Source organism: Neovison vison, chromosome X, assembly GCF_020171115.1.
Source record: "Neovison vison isolate M4711 chromosome X, ASM_NN_V1, whole genome shotgun sequence".
NCBI classification, from domain to species: domain Eukaryota; kingdom Metazoa; phylum Chordata; class Mammalia; order Carnivora; family Mustelidae; genus Neogale; species Neogale vison.
Window position 1 is genome coordinate 130,819,931 of NC_058105.1, and position 22,664 is coordinate 130,842,594.

A 22,664-nucleotide genomic window follows, 5' to 3' on the forward strand; every position below is an offset into this window, starting at 1 on the left:
GCTACCGTGCATGGAACGTTTTAAACGGCTAGAGGTCCCTTTGTGAGTGGGCGGGCAGAGCCCGGTGTTTCCGAGAGCCCTCACCCCTGGGAGACCCTGGCCCCTGGGCGGCAGGCTGTCTCCGGATCTGCGTCCTTGTCTGGGGCTCCATGTCGGCCCCACTCACGCTGCCCTGCGGGGGATGGTGGTGGGGAACCAGCGGGGGCCCCGGGATTTCCCAGATGCCACCTCCCCATCTCGGGGTGCCTGATGGCCTGTGTGTGAACGCATCGACAATGCCCAAGAACCTGGCGTGGCTGCTGCAGGGGTCAACCCGTCTGGTCAACGTGTCAGCAGCATCCTGGGTGTGGCCCGATTTGGGAGGCCAGAGGGGGGCCCCGGGGTCCGGTGTGATGGGCCGTAGGCATCCCCACTCCTCACCCCCCCACCCACCGCGTACAAGCACTGGTGGAAATAGCGTTGATTTATTGAATGAGCCCGACACAGCCCTGCTTCCTTGCTGGTGGCGTCTCCATGGAGCACGCGCCGAGGTGTCCCTACCCCCACCCCATCCGGTCGTCCCTCGGCCCAACCGCAGCCAGGCTGTGTGGGCATCTGGGCCGGTCGAGAAGGTCTCAGGTCCATTGTCATGTCTCCCCCAAAACCTGCACCTCTGCCACCGGGCAGTCTTCCCGGCTTGCTCTGCTGCCCTCCCAGGCCACCTGCAGGCGACAAGGGGGTCAGGCTGAGCCGCAGAGCTGCTGACTTGCGGGAGAGTGCAAGGGCGTGCAAGGGTGTGGCTAGTCTTGGGCGCCTGGGTCACCGGGGCTCCAGGCCTTGCACACCTGCAGGAGCGCTTGGGGGTGACCCTGCAGCTCCTGGCGTGACCGTCACCCCGCAGCTTCCCCTGCCTCCCGCCCGGATCCACACGCGAGCATCCTGCTCCCCCGGCAGGGCGGTGTCCGCCCCGTCCCAGCCCCACCCCCAGCAAGAGCCCAGACGTACCAACTTGCTGTTCTGAAGGTTGTCAGTGATGGGGTCTTTCATGTGCGGGATGGGAGGGAAGAGTTTCTGCAACACTGAGTACCTCGGAGGACAGAGACACGGGCTCTGGATCCAGAACTCGGGGACGCCGGAATGGAGTTCAAGCTCCAGCTCAGTCCCCGGGTGGTGGTGGGGAGCCGGTCTCCACGGCTGGCCCCCGGCGCCCAGCCCTACAGACCCCAGCAATCCTGGCAAGCAGGGGCAGAGCCCGGCTTCTGCTGCGGGGGCCCGTGCACCCCACCTGGGCTCCTGCCACAGGCCCCGGCCAGACTGGAGGCGGCCCCCAGGCTCCCGGCACCCACCGCGGACCCTGCCGCTCCCCACGGCTTACAGACCAGTGTCCCCTACCTGAGCCACAGGCGCATCCATGCTCAAGGCCGAGCCCCTGGGCAGGGCGGCTCAGCCTGAAGGCGCTGGGAGGGGCGTGGGTGCAGCCAGAGAGAGGCCTGAGCCCCCAGGGACAGACCCCAAGGCCCCCCGGGGCAGGACCTGGCGGGGCTCTGCACTGAGACATTTGGGAGACACCCCAAGGGCAGGACTTGCTATCAGATGGGCAAGGTCAGCATGACCCTGTCGCTGGCCTGTTGCCGGCTGGAGAGAGGGAGGAGTCCAGAGAGGGGAAGGAGGGGGAGGCTGGAAAGGGGAAGGGGAAAGGGGAGGGGAAAGAGGAGGAGGAGGGCGACTCCCAGTCACCCCCGCCCAAGGATGTCAGGAAATGGGGAATCTGCCCGAGGGGTGAGCGGGAACAGCAGGGACACAAGGGGACACGCAGGCGAGCCTGGCTGTACCCCGGGGCTCGAGCTAAGAGGGAGGGACCTTCTGGATTTTCACGGCGGCAGACACGTGAGGCAGCGGCCCGATCCCTGGGGGTGTCCCGCAGGCAGGGGCGGGAGGGTGGGGGCAGGGGGGAGCACGCAGCAGGGAGGAGGCCAGCGGGGGCGAGGGGGGTGGCACTCACCTTCCACACAGCGCGATCACGAGCCCCAGGACCAGCAGTGTGGCCAGCAAGACCAGCGCCGCCAGCAGCCAGTCGGGCCGCTGAGAGTCGTCCCCGACATCGCACTCTGCGGCAGAGGGCGGGCAGGGCACATCAGCAGGTCCCGGGGTGCTGGTGGCACCCAGCCCAGCGGACCCCGGAGAGGCAGCGGCCACTCGGGCGCGTCCCGGAGGGGACAGTGGCGGCCGCCCAAAGACGGAGGCCCCCACGGCAGGCCCAACACCTCGTGGAGCCCATGTGGGGGTCCTAGACGGCGGGCATTCCCCTGCAGCCGGCCGGTAGGGGGGGGCACCGGGCATGCTGCTCTGCAAAGACCTCCGCCTGCCCTCGGGACAGCGGGGCCCTGTGGGGAGTGTGCGTTTGCTGGGGCTGCCACAACCAAGTCCCACAGACCGGGTGGCTGAAACCGCAGATACTGTGGCTTCACGGTCCTAGAGGCTGGAACTCCGAGATGCACATGGGGCTGAGCCCGGTTCTGCAGCCCCTCCCCTGGGCCTGCTGACGCTGTGTTCTCCGCGTGTCCCCACATGCTCGTCCTTCTGTGCCTGTCCGCGTCCTCACCCCCTCTTCTCATGGGATCAAAACCGCCATAATGACCGCATTTCACTTTAATCCCCTCTTTAACGACCCCATCTCCAAATATAGTCCCGTTCTGAAGTCCTGGGGGTGAGGACTTCAATATGTGAATCTGGGGGACACATTTGAGGCCACAGCAGAGGGTCTTTGCAGAACTAATTAGGTAAACGTGAGGTCCCAGTGGAATAGGATGGGCCCTAACCCAATGACTAGTGTCTTTGTACAAAGAAGAAATTTGGAGACACACAGGAGAAGCCACATGAAGACGGAGGCAGACATGACAGAGACACGGCCAGAAGCCCAGGGACACCTGGAGCCCCAGACGCTTGAAGAGGCAAGAAGGACCCTCCCCTGCAGCCCCAGGAGGGAGCCCAGCCCTGCCCCTCCTGGATCTCAGACTCTGGTCTCCAGAGCTGGGAGAGGGTGGATTCCTGTGGGTTTAAGCCCCGTCCCCCACCACGTGTGGTCATTTATTGCAGCAGCCCCAGGACCCTCGTGACCCAGGCTTCCTACGTGCCACCCCTGAAATGGGACATTCTAAGGAGAGCCTTCGGTGGCAGAGCACCCAAGAGCAGGGGTGAAGAGCCCGTCTGAGCGCGAGGGGTCCGTGCTTCCCCCAGCAGGGGTGGTGCCCGTAGCGTCCAGCACATACGGAGGACAGACAAAAGGGCGCCTCACTCACCGAAGCGTTGGGGGGCACTCCACTCGCTCCAGCTTTTGCGGTAGAAACCTTTGGCCCTTAGTCTCACCACGTAGTTTTTGGGATTGTGCAGCTCAAAGAACTTTTCCTGGAGCTGTGGTGGACAAGGAAAGAAGGAAAGGCTGTTCCCAGTTGGCGGGGAGACGGTGGGGCCCCGTCGTGGGTGGAGGGGACCCTCCCCCAAACGCGTGTGTGAGCGTCCTCGCCCCGCGGCGCCTCGGAAGCCGACCTCCTCTGGAAACGAGGTTGGAGCAGATGCAGTCAGGGAAGAAGAGGGCAGCTTGGGTTAGGGTCTGTGATCCATTACTACTGGTGGGCTTACAAAAATGGGGAGTTTGGGAACACACACACTTGGGGAAGGCCATGTGCATGATGGAGGGAGACAGTCACACGCCAAGGAGCCCCAGAAGCTGGGACAGATGTTCCCTGGAGCCTCCAAAGGGAATGAGCTTCTCCCCCATCTCTATCTTGGACATGTGGTCTCCAGGACCCCAAGAGGACAGAGCTGTGTTTTAAAACCCTCAACCTGGGACACTCGGTATCTACAAGACCCCCCCCCCAAGAATGTGAACCCAACCAGCCTTCATCGGGGAAGATGCCTGTTCAGAGGGGCCCGGATCCTGGAGCCCCCTACCCTTCTCAGCCCAGGCTCCTGGTGTCCAAGACAATAAGCACTGGGAGGAAAAGAAGCCACGGCCGCCCCCAAAGAGGACAAGCTCATGGTGCCGGGTGTGGGTGCTACAGACTCTTGAATGTGACCTCTCTCTGCTCCCCAAGAAAGATATGTCATCCCCCGGCCCCCCGGGACTCTGTGGTCCGGACCTTCTTTGAAAGTAGGGTCTTTGCCGATGGGCTTACTTGAAGGATCTATCCTGGATCGGGGTAGCCCTACGTCCAGTGACCGGGGCCTAACAAGGGACAGGAGAGGAGACGCACACACAGAGGAGAAGCCTCGGGAGGACAGAGCATCCTCTCTGAGCTGTTTCCCCTCAGCACGGACTCCTGCAGATCGCCGGGTGGGTGAGCGGGACCCACGAGCAGCGTCGGGCACCGCAGAGCGGCTGGACAGGAAGGGAACAGGTTTGTGGTGCCCCGTTCGGGGGGGGTGGGGGACGCTCACCTTCTCCGTGTAGGCGGGATCACTCCCCTACAAAACAAGAGGGGAAAGCGGTGGGTATCTGCTGCTGTCCCCCGACAGACCCTTATTCAAGCCCTATTAGGTTTATAAGAGAAACTGAGTAGAAAATAATCAGGGGTTGAGCCTAAATGACCCATATCATATATAAATAAACTGCATATGTAGGAGGTATTAACTAAAAAACACCTGGTCTTTTTTTTTTTGGTGGGGGAGATAGAATTAATAACCTTTATCTCAGCTCTCAACACTTTGCCATTTTCTTTTAATTTATAGACTTACATTTTTGTGTTTTTTCTTTTTTTTAAACCTATTTGTTTGGTTTCTGTGCCCAGCACTGGGCTTGAACTCCCAGCCCTGAGATTAAGAGTCGCACGCTCTGACCGAGCCCACCAGGCACCCCCCACGTGCTCATTTTCTAGGGATTCAGCCATCATTGGCTTGAGCACACCACACCTCGAAAGCACAGTCCTTGTGGCCCTCCGCCACACTTTCCTCCCCGCCCACACCCAGGGCCCACGCGGGTCACCCACTAGAGATGGTTCTGCATGTTCTATGCTTCTGTGCATACATGGGGTCCAAGCCAGACCTTGAGTCTGGCTGACCTTCCCCGGGGGGCCCGATTCCGCAGCGTGGATATGTTTTGTTGGGGCCGTTCCCAAACTCAGCTGCTATGAACACGCGGGTCCCCGCCTTGATGGGACTTAGGTTTCCCTCATTCTCGGAGCCAGACCAGCCCGGGCATGGCTGCCTCCATGAGCTACTACCAAAGCCGGCTCCAAAGTGCCATGTGTTTCCTTAAAAAGATACGATTTTACCCTGGGTCTCAACCATCGGGAGCAGGTTCATCCACAAGGGACATCAGGGAGAAGAAGGGGCCACGTGTATCATTTTAAACGGCCACCAGTGGAGTCGCAAGCAACGGTTGCAATCAGCTGGGGGGCAGCCTCCCCTCCCCTCCACACCGGCTTGGCCAGACTGTCACGTTAGCCAATGTCAGGGGTGCGGAGTGGCCTCTCCCTCTGGTTTGCATTTCGGTGGCACCTTTCCATGCGCTTACGGGGCATGCGTACGTCTTCCTTGAGCAAAAGGCTGTTTCAACTTCTTGCCCTTTGTTTTTTTTTTTCGTAGTTATTGGTCTTTTTGTTATTGACTCGCAAACCTTTCTCATCCAGCCCAAATACGAGTCCTTTGACGGACAAATGGGCACCTGGTTTCCTCCGTCGGTGGCCCGTCTTTTCAAGTTGACCTCTTCTCTTTCGAGCAGCCAACACTGTTACTTTGGTTAAGGCTAAATATTGTTTTTAGGGTTTGTATATTTTCTCTTGACAGTTTTCACACACAAAAGGTTAAATGATCATTCTTTTTTTTTTTCACTTTTTTGTGTTTTAACATTCTTCATTTTTATGTCGACTTTAGTTCATGTTTTTATTTTAAAATTTACTTTAGTATTTTTTTTACTTTATTGATGTTTATTTTTAAAAGAGTAAAAAAAAAAAAAAACCCATTTTTCAAAATTCATATTTGTGAGTGTGTGTGTTTTATCTGCCTCCAAAGCCTTGGGGGTAGAGATTCTCCAGAATTTGGAATTGCCAGCGAGGACAAGCATTTACCTTTTGCAGCTGAAGTTCATACTCAAATCTGTTATTAAAATGGCTGCGTGCTTCCCACTCCATCATCAAATAGGATTTATTACACGTTGCAGTGATGTTGGGTGGATTTAATATTTCTAGGACAGGGAAAAAAAAAAAAACACTTTTATGGGTAAAACCAATCAACACCCCCGCCCCCCAGAATATACTTTAAAACAGGCTTCATGGAGATGTAAGGTGGGAAGGAGCCGAGGAACGTGTCAGTCCAAGGTGAGACAATGGGCAGCGCATCCATACAGATGAATGACAAGATACACCGTGATGTCTGTCGGTTTGAAGCAGCTGTAGGTCTAGCGACGCAGACACCAGCCGGTGACAGACCCCCGCCCACCCCGAGATGCTCCTGGAAAGCAAGGTCTGTGCCAACGACCTGCTGTTTTCCCTGGGCCCTAATTCCGCCGTCCTCCAGCAGAGGGAGGAAAGCGTCCTGCGCCCGTGGACTCCCTCCTTCCCATGGGCCAGTCTCGGGGCCCGGCAGCGGGGCCCGCTCCCCGCCCTGCACAGGGTCCGTCCCAGCGCCAGTGCTCTGGGCAGGCCAGCTGCACTCCCGGAAACATCTGCCCCTGCCTCCGCGCCTCCCCCAGACCCTGCCTGCTGCAGCCAGCTCCTCCCCGGACCTCCTGTCCTCCCTTCTGGGTGCTGGGACCCTCCTGGCTGTGCTCTGCCCTCTGCCCTCGCTCTGGGCATTCAGCGTCGCCTGACTCCGTAGCTTCTCCAGCTTTGCGTGTGACCACGTCTGAACAGACACGCAGGTCGGACCTCCGCTGGGAGCCCAGCCCTGGGTCCTCACCTGTCTGCCCCTGTGTTCCACCGGGACCCCTGGCTGGCAGTCTCCCATTCTGTCCGGGTCTCCTCCTCCTCCGCGTCCTTCCCGTCTCCTCCCTCCTCTTCTCCTGCTCCTTCCTGCTCCCCGTCCCCCCTCAGGGACCTCACCCTGCCCCCAGGCTCCCTCTCTCCCTGCCTCTACCTCCACCGACAATTCCATCCTGAGAAATACCCTCAAAACTAGCCCACTGCCTCCTCCCTGCAGCCACCCAGACCCTGCCCACCTGTGGGCCACGGGACCCACACCCCACAAATGGCCTTCTCCCCTCAGGGGCTGGAGAGTGAGGCCACGAAGGCAGGGTCATCCCGAGGGGCAAGTGGGTCAGACCTGCTGGGCAACAACCCTGGAGACAGCCCAAAACCCGCCTGCTAGGAGCCACCTGGCCCAGGTAAGGACACAGGGTTACCACCAGCCCCTCCAGCTTGGGGCAGAGCCTGTGTCCTGCCTGCCTATGGGAAAGGTTCCGTCACAGCGTAACCCCCACCGGCAGGCTCCCCTTGGAGACGCTTCTCCTGGGAAGACGGGCCGGGGTCTACAGAGCTCCGCAGTGACGGGAATGGTCACCCCCAAATGGTCCCTCCCTGTCAAATCTCTGAAACACGGGAATGGAATCTCGTTGAAATATAGGGTCTTTAGGGGCGTCTGGGTGGCTCAGTCCTTCAGCGTATGCCTCTGGCTCAGGTCATGATCCCAGGGTCCTGGGATGGAGCCCCACGTCTGCAGGAAGCCTGCTTCTCCCTCTCCCATTCCCCCTGCTTGTGTTTCCTCTCCCGGCTGTCTCTCTCTGCCAAATAAATAAATAAAATCTCTTTTCTAAAAATGGGGTTTTTACAGGCATCATACATAAAGGATCCTCAGAGGATGTCGTCTGACCGCAGAGGGGCCCTAAATCCAATGACAGGTGTCCTATCTTACAAGAGATAGAAGACCAGCCACATGAAAATGCAGGCAGACATAGGAAGGACCCGGCCATAAGCCCAGGGGTGCTTGGAGCCCCAGAAGCGGGAAGAGGCAGGAAGGTCCCTCCTCTGGAGGTTCGGGAAGGACCAGGACTCTGCCCTGCCTGGGTCTCAGCATCCCTGCCGCACCTGGATCCCTGGTCCTGCCCCGCGTGGATCTCAGAGTGCTGTCCAGGGCTGGACGATGAATTCCTGTGCTTCAAGCCTCACGGTTTAGGATCACTTATTAAGACGGCACTTGGGAACTAATAAGCCCCCCATGGGGCACATCACCGACACTCTCCAGCAGCCACCCCTGCACGCCTCAACCCGGCCCGTCCCAGCGCCGAGCTGTGTGGGACGGATGTCCTTGCACAGGGCCCCAGGCTCGGGTCCCTGCTCTCCCGGCGCCATGTTGAAACGGCCAGTAATGCCGTCGAATTCATCTCCCAGTCCGGGTGGCTGCCGGCCATCCCTGGCCTTCCTGGGCTGGACACACACCACCCGATGGCCTCCCACGGCCTTCCCGTCTGTCTCGGGGTCGGCCTCTGCGTCTCCTCCGTTTCTTCTAAGGGAGCCACCACCCTGGATTGGGCCCTCCCTGCAACAAGTGCAAAGACCTTGTTTCCACACAAGGTGGCCTTCACAGGTGCAAGACGCGGACAGATCTTTGGGGGCACAGCAGGCGTTTTTGAATTCGGGTTCCTGACGGGATCATGAAGCACGCACCGGGAGCACAGAGCCCCCGGTTCCCATTTGACCCCTCCATGCATCCCCAGTGGGCTCTCTGACAGCCACCACTCCACTGTCCTGACCGCTGTGTCCTCCTATCCCTGCTGGGACTGGGGCTGAGGACAGAGGGGTCCAGGGGGCCGCGTGCACGGAGTTGCAGGCGGCCTTGGACACGACCTGGATGTACCAGTGAGGGCCCCGTGTCTGAGGGAGCAGCGGCCAAGCAGTGCCCATAAAACACAGCATGTCAGCTCAGGAGGGGGAAGCCCCAAGGGAAGAGACCCCCCACTTTTCAAGCAAGAGGTCTTGCATTTTTCCCCTCTGCACCACATCTCAATTCACGTCGCCGGCCCCGTGCTTCCTTATGCCACGTGGACCCGCCGGGGCAGGCCCAGGCTTCCGGAGGGGAGGGGTCCAGTCGAAGGGAACAGAGCGTTGCTACAATGGGGTCTGTGTTCCAGAAACCCGTCAGCGTAAGGACACAGGGCCTTGACGGGGGCTGCGGGCATGACACGACTCTCACCCCCTCCCCGAGACTCATGAGGGAGCCACGTGCCCCGTGTGTTGCCGGAATGCTCCAGAAGCAAGCGGGTTACTTCCTTACCTGCGGTGAACTTGGAGCTGAACGCATGTCGTCCGCAAACGCACACGCCCTGACCCCCAGTGGGATGGCGTTCGGGGGTGCGCGGTAATTACGTGAGGCCCCATGATGGGATTCAGACAGCACCAGAGGAGAATGGAGTGCCCTTTCTCTCCCTCGCCCCGTGGGTGAGGTCACAGCGAGAAGTCTGCCGTGCGCAAGCCGGGAAAAGGGACCCTCACCAGGAACCTGATCTGCTGGCCCCTTGAGGTCAGGCTTCCAGCCTCCAGAACCATGAGAAATCAGCGCGTCATTTCAGCTGACTGCTTGGGGCTCTTTTCTTACGGTCCCCTGCGATCCTACACCAGCATCCCAGAGCCCAGGGTGCAGCCCGAGAGCCGTGTCCTCGACCTGTACTCACCAATTTCTGATAATTCGACGGTGCGGTCGGAGCAGGGGATCCTGGCACCTTGGCTTGTGCCCCTCACCAGGATCTGGAGGTGTTTCGGCAATCTGGAGACATCATTGAAATGACACCGCACGAGTTTCCCCCGAGGGTCCATTTCGTAATTTGGGCACTCATACTCCCTGCGGGTCCTGCGGCAAGGAGGGGGCACCCAGCAATGACCCAGCGGCCCCGGGTGCCTGGGGAGAGCCCGGCGGTGCCCGCAGCCACACACCTACCTCAGCTCCTGCCAGTACAGGTGATACTGGATGTCCCGGGGGGCTTCCCTGCCCACCTCCCAGCTGCACGTCAGGACGTCCACGTCGTGCACCTGGCAGTCCAGACCCCATGCGGCCGCCTGAGGGTTTCCTTCTGCGTTTGCAAAGGAGACGAGAAGAAAAACAAGTCACCTATAAGAGGGACGTTAGGATTTCCAAGTCCTTGTGGGTTCACACCTAGTTGCAGATGTCAACGCCCATAATGTCAGGATACAGCACGGTCTCCTCCCCCAAGAGCTCTCCAGATGTTCCTTTTCTCTCCTCACCCCTGCCAAGCACTAATGTGTTCTGCATTTGCAGACGTCATCAACTCAAGACAGTCTTACGAATGACATCCTCCTCCATATGTGATGTCCTACGGTCCTATGCTTTTATTTTTTTTTCCCCTACTGCTGCAGGTCCACCCAAGCTAAAAGTCATGGTTTTCGTATCCCCACGACCAGCCAGCGACTGAGAGCAAACCAAACCCAAAGAGGAACACGTTCCCTCCACCTTGCAGAGGATACTGAATCCCCGTCAAGAACGGCGGGCCTTTGGTCAAGGAGATGCTGAAGTTTTTCACTTCACACGAGGGAAGGACGTGGAACTGGCAGTAACGGTTCTGGTTGACGGCCTGAGAGGGAAAGAACCATTTAGTCATGGTCGAGAGAACACACGTAGGGTCCCGGCGATGATACCCAGACTGAATAACAATGATAACCATAACAACGGCAAAAAAACCGTAAGTCTCTATAGAGTCCGTGCAATCTTCAACAAAACCCCAACAACGTATTTTGTGGCAATCGACAGACCAGAGATGGTGTATAAATTACTGGTTGGTGGAGAGGGAGGGATAGGGGAACAGAAGAAACTAAGCATTTTTATTTTTTTCATTATTATTTTTTTTTTTAGGGCAGGGACTGTGTCCTGTGTACTACATTTACCATTCTCCATCTGTCGAAAGTCACCAAATACACACACCGAGAGTGACCTGTCTGGTCATCTGTGCACTCTGGGTGAGGATGACGTGTTCAAGCACATTCATCCGTGGTACGGCCTGTGCCGCCTGGTCGGGAGGCTCCCAGTGGGAAGGCTGTGCGTGTGCAGCGGCAGCGGACTGCGGGCCATACAGGAAATCCCTATACCTTCCTCTCCATTTTGCTGTGAACCCCACACGGCTCCGGGAAAAAAGTGAAATTTATTCATTTTTAGAAACCATACAAGCATTTACATAAAATAATTCCATGTATGAATAAATAAATAATCAGCTTATAACTCAACTAATCGTCCATTTATGAACTCCATTAGGAATAAATCAATCCTTTTCTGAGGATCGAGTGGTAAAAGAAATTGGGACCGGAAAGTTAGGAAAATGGGAAAATAAAAGTGTGAAGGCACAAAGGAAAGGAAGATATTTATCAAGCTCATGATGAATTTTGCCTTTTTACCTGCATTATATAATAAGTTAACAATGTGGAGCCCCAAATGGTTTAATAAGGAGAAGACTTTTTTTTTTTAAGGTTTTAAGTCATCTCCATGCCCAACATCGAGCTCAAAGTCATACACCCTGATGTCAAGACTTTCTCACTCTGTACCACTGAGCCAGCCAGCGTCCCCAACTGGTGGAAATTATAATTAACAAAAGAAGAAGACGTGCATCCAATTAATCATGTCTATAACAGATTCAACCAGACTAGTTGTTAAATGCATGTTAACACAACAAATCTCAAGGATCTGGGAAGATGTGCATCTTTAGGCATTTTTTGAACACTGATCTAAAGCTTCCTTGGGTGATTCAGGTGAGTCTCATCTTCTTGGTCACTGTCTCTCGTTTGAGGAACTCGAGTTCCATAAGTGCCTCTCAAAGGAAGTTCTAAAAGAACAATAGAATGTGGGGTTGATGGGTGTTTTCCCAAACCCGCCATCGCTGCGGTGAGTGCTGCCTCGGAACACCACAGGCAGCCCGAGGTTGGGAGTCGTCACGTAGGCAGACCATGGAAACAAGGTGAGGGAGAGACTCACCCACTGAGGAGGAGAACCCATCTCCGCTGAGGACAAACACACCAAACTGGATGGCCCAACCCAATATTTACCCATTTGGCCAAGAGCATAATGTTGAAGTTGCATAGATACATGGGAAAATGGGACACACACACAAAGACCATGAACAAAATGGAAATGAATTCAATTTAAGGAAAACCAACAGCGGATGAGGGAACGACAACAGGGTCCAATATCTTGAACTAGACCTTCTGGCAATTCCTTCTACATCTTCAGGATCCAGAAAAATCTCTAGATCGGTCCTAATTGCGATTTATGGGCATGGACGTTGGGAAGTAGGAATCCAACTTATCTTTAGTGCATTTTGGAAATGGTGCTGACTCCATGCGTACAACCGTCGTTCTTCACCGATTTGAAGTAGCACCTTACTGGTGTAGAAAACCCACCCTACCCAACAGGCCACCAAGGCAAGCTTCTACTTCTGGATTGTTCCATTTCTTTAATCTATGCACGCATTCCATCAACCCAACCCTGGATAATCATAGCTTCTTGCTGCATTTGGAGACATCATGGCAAAGGCAAATTCCTGATCACTAGTGCTCTTTATCGACATTTCTTGGCTGTTTTTGTAGCCTGCCATGTTCCAGATAGAGTTTAGAGTCAACTAGACAAGTCCTAGTGAAATCCCACCTAGGCTTGTCATGAACTGGACTGTGTCCCCCCAAATTCGTATGGTGAAACCACGGCAGAAAGTGGTTGTATTTGGACATTGGGTCTTTCAAGAGGGCATTAAGGTAAAATGAGGTCAGTAGGGTGGACCCTGATCCCATAGGACTGGGGTCCTTAGAAAAGGAGGACATCAGGACACCGACACACATCAAGGGATGACCACATGAGGACAGAGAAAGAACACAGTGTCTACACGCCCAAGAGACAGGGCTCGGGAGAACCAGCCACAGCCCCGTCTGGATCTCAGACTCCCAGCCTCCAGGACTGGGAGGAATATTTGTAATGGGGGCCCAGGTTGTGAACTGTATTGTATTAAATCGAGAATAATCTTAAAACACCAAATTTATTGTCAAGGAAGTTGACAGGTGCCTCTTCCTGATGAGATACTCTGAGCTGTGAACATGTTATATTCTCATCAAGGCCTACCCATGGGATCTGTCACAGTTCTCAAGACCTCTCAAGCTCAGAAGATGACACAGTATAGGATTTGGATGAGGGGCAGGAGATGGTGGGAAAGCAAGCGCTCATTTTCAGCTGGGCTTGGTTCTCCACCCAGATCCCTGAGGACATGTTCTCACCAAGGTTCTCCAGGGGCACCATCTTGGACATCGTACAGAAGGTGAACCCTGAGCTGTGGTGTCTGCAGTAGTCTTTAACCCCACCTTCCACAGCCAACCCCAGAGTAGAATTCCCGCTTCTGTGATGCCAGAGCCCGTCTTGGCCTTTGGGCTCTGTTGGCGCTTAAGTCCCCGAATGTCAGGAAAACCTTGACTATGCCAAGCACAGGGAAGATGGCTTACCTTAGTGATAAATTTTGAATTTATGAAACACATAATTTCAGAAACATTTCCATGGAGGTCCCAGGTCAATCTCCTTTCCACCGGCTCTATCCTTAGGTTCTTAATCGGTGAATAGTGATCTGAAATGGGTAGAGGTCAGAGTTAGGAGAAGTACTGCAGAAGCTTGAACCCTTATCACCGTGGGCACTTCCTCTGCCACCGTCACCGACGACCCCGGGAAGCAGAATTGTCCACGGGTGAGGAATTGCTGAGAGCTGGAAGAAACCTTCGATCAACAGCGCCCTGTTCCTCTCCTTAGCCTGCCGTCCCCATGATGGAGAAACCGAGAACAGATCTGGCTTGCATACGTCTCTCAAGGTCTGGGTTTCTGGGACTGGTTGTCAATGGGCCATCAAACTTGCTTTTTTTTTTTTTTTTTTTTTGCTTTATTTTGAAAATACAAGGCATGATCATTAGAATGATATGCATGGCCTTTCACGGCTCATAGGCTGTTGGAGCTGGTCTGACATCACTGGAGAAGCTCCCCAAGTACATCGGGTTCTGTTTTGAGACGGAATCAAAGCTCACGCATTCCCGCTACAAGTTGCTGGGTAAGGGGTTCTCCAGCGGCAGACCACAGGGCTCAGCATATCTCATCCAAGACTTGCTTGCCCAGGTACAAGGTGCTACCGAGTCACGTTTTCCAATAACGCCCGTCTGTAAAGCTACAACGGACACTTGGTGAGATTTTATCTGTGACCCTTTTCAAGGACTTACAGGATGTGACTTTAATAAATGTTCACCGAGTTGATAAGCTGTCAGTATCGTGATTACTTATCAAGGTCAACAGCCTTAGTTTCATAAGCAAGACCAAACCGTAGCAACACCTTGGTTTCTGCCATTATTTTTTTCTACCATATAAGGACAATGTATTCCTTTATGGTAATAACAACAAAAAAAAATTCATTGAGGCAAACTTCTTATACATTGAACATGTAATTCTTAATAGATTTTTTAAATTTAAATTCAATTAGCCAACATATACTACATCATTGGTTTTAGAGGTACTGTGCAATAATTTACGGACATTCTCTTAATAAATTCTTTTTTTAAAGATTATAGTTATTTATTTGCCAGAGAGAGAACGAGAGGTCAAGCAGGGGGAGCAGCAGAGAGAGAGGGAGAAGCAGGCTCCACACTGAGCAGGGAGCCCGATGCGGGACTCGATCGCAGCACCTGAGCTGAAGGCAGATGCTTAACTGACTGAGCCACCCAGACGTCCCCCTCTTAACAGATTCTTATGCCTCAAAATCTGCACTCAGTTCTGCCAACACAACATTAAATATCATTAAAGCAGATATGAAAGATGAAGTAGGAAAGACTAATGTTAACATATTTTATCATATCTTATTTTTATAACTAATAATATATATAAATTATCAGATATTGAAGGAAGAAATAGTATCATGGGCACAAAAGTTCAAAAAAGAAAGCGGGGGGTGGGGCGACAGGAAATATTTCCCGATTCCCTTTAGGAGGCCAGCGTTATCCCAATATCAAAATCAAAGATATTAAAAGTAAACTTGAGAGGCCAACATCCCTTATAAACACCGACACAAAATCCCTTCAGGAAATATTAGTTAACAACATCCAGGAATATACATAAACCTGGTAATATCTCATGACCCAAGAGGTTTACTCTGGGAAGGCAAGTTTTCTTTAACCGTCGATGTAATTCACCCCCATTGACAAAAAACTATTAATCTCTATAGAAGTGGGAAAAAAAGAAATTGACCAACTTACACCCATTTGGAATTTTAAAAAAATCTTAATAAACTAGCAAAGGAAGAGATTTTCCTTACCCCGATAAACCTATGAAAATCTTTGCGCTAATTCAGACTCAATGGTGAAAGACTAACCACTTCTCCTTAAGACCAGAACAAGACAAGGTGTCTGGTTTCAACACTTCTATTCCACCGTGTGCTGCACCAACGGCCCTTCTTAATGCAGTCTGGCCAACGCTGGAGTCTTAGGGGGCGTCCCCCTTACGAGCGAAGATGTGAACATTTTGGATTGCGTCAGCCGCTCACTTCCAACCTGTGGTCAGCCATCCTAGAGCACCCTCAGGCCTGAAGTGACCACAAAGGTGGCGGCAGCCTTTGTCCCCGGCCGAGACGGGCAAACCAAAGGCGGGAAGTTGGGAGAAGAGCCCAGATCGTGCTCAGACCTGGGGGTGGCAGGCCGAAGTGGATGAGGCACCTTCCCTTTCCTGATATCCTGCCATCTCCCAGTCCCCTGGACGGGGGTGTGTGTGGCCACACGTCTGGGTTCTAGTCCATGAAATTCAACACGACACGTGGTGGTACTTCCAGTTCTCACCCATAAACGCTCTTGGGGGATCCGAAGGACCCTGGATCTCGGGATCAGTATTTGGGGGCAGATCCACCTGTCATGAACCCCACACTGTCCCATCAAAATTCATGATGGAGTCCCAACGCCCAGGACCTTACAATGGGACCTGGAAATGGGGTCACGGCAGATGTTATTGAGATGGGGTTATTCTTGAATAGTGCGGACCCGAACGCCATGTGGCTGGTGTCCTTATTAGGAGAGGACGTTTGGACATGAATAGACACAGAAAAGGCTACAGGTGAGGACAGAGGCAGGGATGGGAGGGAGGGACGTCGCCATGAGCCCAGGGATGCCTGGAGCTCCAGAAGTTGGAAGAGGCAGGAAGGACCTTCTCCTGGAGCCTCAGGAGGGAGCACAGCCCTGCCCTTTTTGCCTGGATCTCAGAGGTCCTGCCCCGCCTGGATCTCAGCGGTCCTGCCCCTCGTGGAACAGCATCCTTGCCCCCCTGGATCTCAGAGGTCTGGTCTCCAGAGCTGGGAGAGATAGACGGAGCCCCCCAGGTGACGGTATTTGGTTCTGTCTGCCCACGCAGACTCAAGCAGCAGCCTTCAGGAGACCCAAACCTCCCTCTCCCTCCCCCACAAAAACATCTGAATCCCGCCCCTATTTGAGGAAGGAATCAACATCTAGCGGGTTGTGAAATCCTGTGGGTGTCACCGCAGCCGACTTCGGACGGATGCAACCCCCAGGTGCGTAGGCTCCGGCGCTCCTGCGGGACCCGTCACGCCTGGCCTTCGCCCCACGACCCTGTGCCATGGGACCCTGACGTGGAAAACACGCAGATGGCCCTCTTGGGGGTCTGCTGATTCCTCAGAAAATTCCTGACGGCGAGTGGCTTCGGGGCAGACGCGCCGGGAGACTCGTTACCAGCCTCTTCTCCTCTCATTGATCCTGGTTCCTACGGGATCTCATTCCCCACCGTTGTGACGCAGTATCCTACGAGCCACACGGAGGGCACGGAGAGCGCACTCGCCGCACGTGGCCTTCCCCGTGGGCTCACATCCGTGGCCACACGTCCCCTCCCTATAAGGTCGCCAGTGCTGCTGCGTTAGGAGCCAGCCCGGATGGGCTCATCTCAGCAAACTCCGTCTGCAAACACAGTCACATTTACAGGGTCTGGGTGCGAGGGCTTCCAGGGAGGAGTGTAGTGGGGACCCAAGTCAGCCCATAACCACCGCCTTGCCCACGACCCTACCCAGGAAAGGGACGTACAGGTCAATGCAGTTTCTCCCTGGGAAAATGACGCAGAACCCAAGTAGGTGATGGGTCCTTACATTCAGCACCCCGGCCCTCCCCGACCCCGCGTCCTGGCCGTGAGGTTGTGCCGTGACCGGGCTGCCCAATGATCCCGTGGGCAGCATCGGGGTGGGGGGGGGGGCACACGGACAGTCTCCGGATCCCTGCTCCCCGCTGCTGCTGGGTTTGTAACGATCTGGACGTCGAGTGTAACGGGAACAGCAGAACGGCAGACACAGCCTCAGAACGCACCAGGGGATCGGTCCTACCTTCCTGTGACTGCGGCAGGCCGGACGCAGACGTCAGAAGCACGGCGAGCCCCAGCAAGGCCATAGCGAGGCAGCTCCCACGTCGGGCCGCGCGCTGGGAAAGAAGGGACGCTTAGCGTGGGGGACGGAGGAGGGTTAGGGTCTGGGTATGTGCAGGCGTGTGCATTCGTGCCCACGTCTGTGCTTCTGCACGCACATGTGTGTGTGAGCGCAGGTTCCGGCGGCACACACGTGTGAGCGTGCGCGTGCACGTCTGCGTGTCCACGGGTGTCCTCTGTGTGCGTGTGTGGGCGTCCCCGTGTGTCCTCGGGTCGGAGCGTGCTCTTGGCTCCAGCCAGAGGCAGAAGTCAGGAAAAGCACACGCCACACACGGTGCCGGGAAACGCTGCCATGACCAAGCGTGGGAAGGAAGTGTAATTAAAAGTACGAAGCCGACACACATCGAATTTCCTGAACGGGCCGAGTTACGGTAACTGAACCCTGCATGGTCCCAGCGCCCCAGCCAGGACCTTCTCAGGGTGTGCAGGAAGCCCCGTCTTCAGGCTGGTTCTACAGGACCCTCCCCTGCGTGGTCAGCCTCCTTCCCCCACCGGGACCGTCAGCAACTCGGTGTCCTAACGGGCCCCCCTCCTCCCCACCGTGTCTGCGTTGACAAGCAGCATTCGTGGTCTGGGGTCAGCACTCCGTGCCCCTCAGAACTGTCCACAAAACGTGCCTCCTTCACACCATCCCGTCTGGAAAATCTCAGCCGGGATTGAGGAGTGCGACCTCAGATTTCCCCCGTCTTGTCTTGGGCATTCACAGCCCCCAGCACGGAGCGCCCACAATGAGTACCCCACCGGGGGTCTCTCCTGCTCCCCTGGTTCAGCCGTGGGGCTCCAAGCGGATTTCCCGTCTGGACAACAGGGCCGAGGGCGATTTCCAGCAGATGTGCCCTTTTGCACAATCGGACTGTGAAAGTGGCTCTTGGCCAACATCGGGGAACACGCCCGAGAGACCCCCTTCCCCAGGACAGGGGGATGGAAAGATCCAGGATCGCCTTTGGGTGGGCGGCGCCCGGGGACAGGGGTCTCCTCGTCCTAATGCAGGGACGCCGGGGAGGACAGGGAGGCGGGAGGCTCAAGCTTTGCTGGGGGTCCCCCCCCCCGACCCAACCCATATGCACCATACACCATGCACCCCAGAGGTCAGAGCAGGAAATCCAGGATCGGCGTGTTAAACAGAGCGGACCGGAACTCGCCGCTACTTACTGAGGACAGGAGATATGGGACTGCAGGGGTCGGACACGGTGGGCGCCAACGTGGACGCCAATGTCCAGGGGTCTGGAGCCCCCATTCGGCTGGAGCCCACAGCTGGCCCAGAGGAGGGGGCGAGGCGTGCGTCCTGCCTGGCGGCATCCCCTGTAAGATCGTGGTCTCGGCAGGACCTGCCCAGAGGGGGTCCTGGGCAGACGCTCAGGCATCTGCATTATTTTATTGTATTTTTAAATAAACATATAATGTATCGGTTCATTAATTCTGTGCGGAGACGAAATGCACGTTCCATGAAAGTCGCGCTTTTTCGCTCCGTGCCCAGCGGGGGGAACCTGCTTCTCCTTCTGCCCTTGTCCCCGCCTTCTGCTCTGTCTCTCTCTGAGAGTTAAAGTAATAAAATCTTAAAAAAAAAAATTACTTTTTAAAAACGTAACTGAGGGGCGCCTGGGTGGCTGAGTCCGTTGGGCGTCTGCTTTCGGTTTAGGTCACGATCCCGGGGTCCTGGGATCGAGCCCCGCATTGAGCTCCCGGCTCTGCCGAGAGCCTGCTTCTCCCTCTCCCCCCGGCCCTGATCGTACTCGCTCTGTGTCTCTCTCAGATAAATAAGTAGAATCTTAAAATAAAATAAAACGTAACTCAGGGACCATCTAGGACATTCTCCACCGCTCTCTGGCTCCAGAACGTTCCATCCAGCGCAAGGAAACCCCATCAGCACGAGCGCTCACTCCCCGTCCCCTCCCCGCCACCGGACAGCCCCTAACCCACGTTCCGTCCATGCATTTCCCGGCTGTGCCCATTTTTTCCCAGAAACGGGATCACGCACGATGAGTCCTCGTGGGCCTGCTTCTGTCCCCGCGCATGGTGTCCCTCCAGCTCCTTTACGGGGCTGAGTCCTAGTCCCCTGCGCGCACGGACCACGTGTTCTGCACATCCGGCCCGTGGGCATCAGGCACCTCCAAGGGGTTGGCGCTTCATGGTCCGTCCGAGCCCCCAGCAGCTCCCCCCGCCAGGACTCGCTGGACGTGGGGAACGAGCCGCCGTGCTCACCTCGGACCCGAGCTTCTGGGCAACACTCGGCACGGCAGCCTCATGCGTGTGCTTACGCTTTTCCAAAAAAAAACAAAAACAAAAACAAAACAAAAAACGGGGACGGCGTGGTAGAAGGCCACTCTCATCTCTTGACCTCTACGGCCCAGCCCGTCCAGACCATCAGCGTGCGAGCCTGGCCTCACAGTCCCTGCGGGCTCCTGGAGCCGTCCCCAGCATCCGTCCCATGCCCTAAACCCTCCGGATTCGGGTGCCGTGCCCAAGGCAGATGCACCGCGCCGGGAACGAGCCCCACTCCAATGCCCCTCGACCCTCCCGGGGGCCGGGGGTCTTACCTGGGTGTCGATGAAGGTCCCACCTGGGAGAGGCACCCGGCTCTTGGAGGGATCAGGACCCCAGACTCCTCTCTCCGAGTCCTGTTCCCAGCTGTGCTCCAGGAAGTGCTCCCCAAAGAGAAACCAAAGCTGCCGCTCCCTTCTCAGGACTTTTATGGGCCCGGCCAGGGGCCCCGCCCCTACAACCCAGACCCAATGAGGCTGAGGGGTGGGGGGGGGACCGGGAGGGAGAGGTCAGCGACCCAGGCGAGAACCCCGTGCCCCGCGTCTGCCTGCGGGTCTTCCCGTGAAGCCGGGGTCAGCCAACCTGTAGTTTCCCTGGAATGACTCCCTTTTCTTTTAAAATTGCTCTTTTCCTGTTGTCATTCCTCCTCACGTGTTCCTCTTTGTTCGAGCCCAGATTGCGGCTCGGCTCGTGGTCCAGGGCGGGCTTGGGCAACTTCCTGGCCCCGTTGCTGATACGCCGCGCACAGCCGCGGGCCGGGTGCAGGGCGTCTCCGCCGTCTTCATCCCGGGTCCCAGGGACACGCTCTCCTCCGTGCCCCCGGGGCACAGACCCTGGAGAGGACCCTGGGTCCCCGCGGAGGACGCCGCCCAGGGTCAAACGCAGCCCTCCAGGGGGGCAAGTGGCCTCCAGCTCGGTCTCCTGCTGCAGTGGACCTGAGCTCAGCCCCTGCTGGAAGGACCCCGTTCGGGGACAGGGACTGACCCCTTGGCGTCACCCCACTCACACCTGTGACAACACGGCAGCTCCCTCGCGGTGCAGGATTCCGCCATAAGGGAGCTGCGGCAGGCGCGACCCCACTCTGATCCCTGACGTCGACTTGACGTTGGAAAAGGGTCTTTGTAGGTCTCCGGAAACGAAGGATGTGAGATGATCCCATCCTGGATCGGGGTGGGGACCTAAATGCAATGACCAGTGTGCTGACAGGAGACAGAAGAGACGCACAGACGCAGAGGACAGGACGGCCACCGTCACCCCGCTGAGCCCCAGGGTGGACCCCTTCCCAGGGCCGCAGGCACCCGGATGTCCTGGGCACGGAGCTAAGATGCACCGGTCTGCACGGGGTGCCTCGGAGGCTCGGTCCAGTAAGCCTCTGCCTTCGGCTCAGGTCACGATCCCAAGGTCGTGGGATCGAGTCCTGCATCAGGCTCCCTACTCCACGAGGAGCCTGCTATGCTTTTCCCTCTGCCTGCTGCTCCCCCTGCTTGTGCTCTCTCTCCCTCTCTGTCAAATAAAAAAATTATATAGATGTGTATTTTTAAAAATGCACAGGTCTGGGCATGGGCATCTCAAGCTAGCTCCCCAGGATGCCCCACACGGCATGTGCTGGGCAGGTGTCTAGGGCACGGAGAGGAGTGGCAGAGAGGCCCAGGGCCAGCGGCGGAGAGCGGCCAGAGAAAGACAGGGCTGGGATGGGGGAACGTCCGCGTCCGTGGGGACCTGAGAGTATTTGGGAAGAAGCGTTCTCCGTGGGCAGGAGTGGGACGCTGCCCAAGGTTCGTAAAGAGGCAAAGCCGGCATCAGGAGTTTGTACCCTGAATCACAACACCCTGACCTCCTTGCGGATCCGGACTCTGATCAGCGATGGCCACAACCAGGGAGGGACTCAGACCCTTCCGCAGGGGCCAGATGTCGCCTCCCACAATCGGAGCAGGGCTTTGGGGCCGCTTCTCGGTTTGCTTCTCCCTCCCTCCTGCCCTCCCCACGGCCGGCGGCCAGGCTAGTGTCCGCCCTAACCTGTAACAAAACTGCACATTTACGGTCCCCTGGACCGGGGATCCTGGCAGGGCTGAGGACGGTGGTCCCTTCCAGAAACCAGCCGGGAAGGCATCTGTCCACGTGAATGCAAGACCTCTTTCCTCTGGCTTCTGCACCACCTGCCTGCTCTACGCTTCCCAAACACCTCGCCTGTTCCCCCCCCCAGGCGGGCATATGGCCAGACAACAAAAAACTTCCAGATTTCAAGAAGTGGAAAAGCAGGACAAAAGCAAGCAATGGGGGTGCGGGGTGGGGTTCCGGGGAGCTTCCATCGTGAGCACAGACGGCACCCCTGCAAGGGCAGGGTCTGCACCTGGGGGAAGAGAGGAACAGAAGACGGGAAGCGGGAAGGGAAAGTGCGTGAGGCAGGCGGTACCAACGCCTGCTGAGGCAGACCCAGAATAGACCTTCTCCACCCAGCGAGATGCCCCCAGGAGCCCGGGGTAGAGCCTGTCACCCAGCACGACGCACCTGTGCACGGAGCCCCTGCACGCGGGAGCCCAGAGTCGTCCCTCCCTTATTAGTGGGCCGATGGGGGCCTCTGGGGGTCCATGCAGGTGGCAGGTGCGCCGATATTATGTTACATTATGTTGCATTCCATGGCATGACATTCTATTATTCTATATTATCATGTGATATATTATTGCATGACATTGTATATCCTGAGAGGGTATTGTTACATTATATATTATTGCATTATGCTAAACTGTATTCTAGCTACCGTCAACCCTGTGTGACATGTAGTACATTATTACCATATGATTGGGACACATTAACGTGGAGATGGACGAATGTCTATTCATTCATCGATAAACGTTAGCATTTTATTTTAATTTCTTAAGGATGTTATGAATTCACATGCATGGACCGGTGTATTCACGCCCGTGGGTATTGCCGACGTGCTTATTGAGGCGGGAAGGATTTTTGTCTGCCCATCCTGCGGTGCTGGGGCCAGGCACGTGCTCCCAGTGCGGGCGGGG

General features: G+C 56.1%; 1 protein-coding gene across 2 annotated transcripts; it reads right to left on the minus strand.

The window, feature by feature from the left end:
- Positions 1–551: 551 nt before the first annotated feature.
- Positions 552–20,050, minus strand: IL3RA (interleukin 3 receptor subunit alpha). Of its 2 annotated transcripts, none has more exons than XM_044234569.1 (12): positions 19,923–20,050; positions 17,288–17,381; positions 13,392–13,510; positions 10,375–10,495; positions 9,844–9,976; positions 9,581–9,756; positions 6,045–6,160; positions 4,417–4,443; positions 3,279–3,390; positions 1,982–2,087; positions 985–1,066; positions 552–701 (listed from the first exon to the last, which is right to left on the minus strand). In XM_044234569.1, exons 2-12 carry the CDS (start codon positions 17,349–17,351, stop codon positions 627–629), a joined length of 1,131 nt encoding a protein of 376 aa, XP_044090504.1. In that variant the 5' UTR covers positions 17,352–17,381; positions 19,923–20,050; the 3' UTR covers positions 552–626. The 2 variants fall into 2 exon arrangements, with proteins under 2 accessions (XP_044090504.1, XP_044090505.1); XM_044234570.1 differs by having other exon boundaries at positions 610–701; positions 985–1,058.
- Positions 20,051–22,664: the final 2,614 nt, after the last annotated feature.

Excerpts from the sequence above, each read along its gene's own strand:
- IL3RA (XM_044234569.1), bottom strand. The coding sequence starts at position 17,351 with ATGGCCTTGCTGGGGCTCGCCGTGCTTCTGACGTCTGCGTCCGGCCTG. Across the intron at positions 4,444-6,044 it reads ATGAACTTCAGCTGCAAAAG|GGGAGTGATCCCGCCTACAC; the intron begins GTAAATGCTTGT and ends CTTGTTTTGTAG. Across the intron at positions 3,391-4,416 it reads ATCCCGCCTACACGGAGAAG|CTCCAGGAAAAGTTCTTTGA; the intron begins GTGAGCGTCCCC and ends TGTCCACCACAG.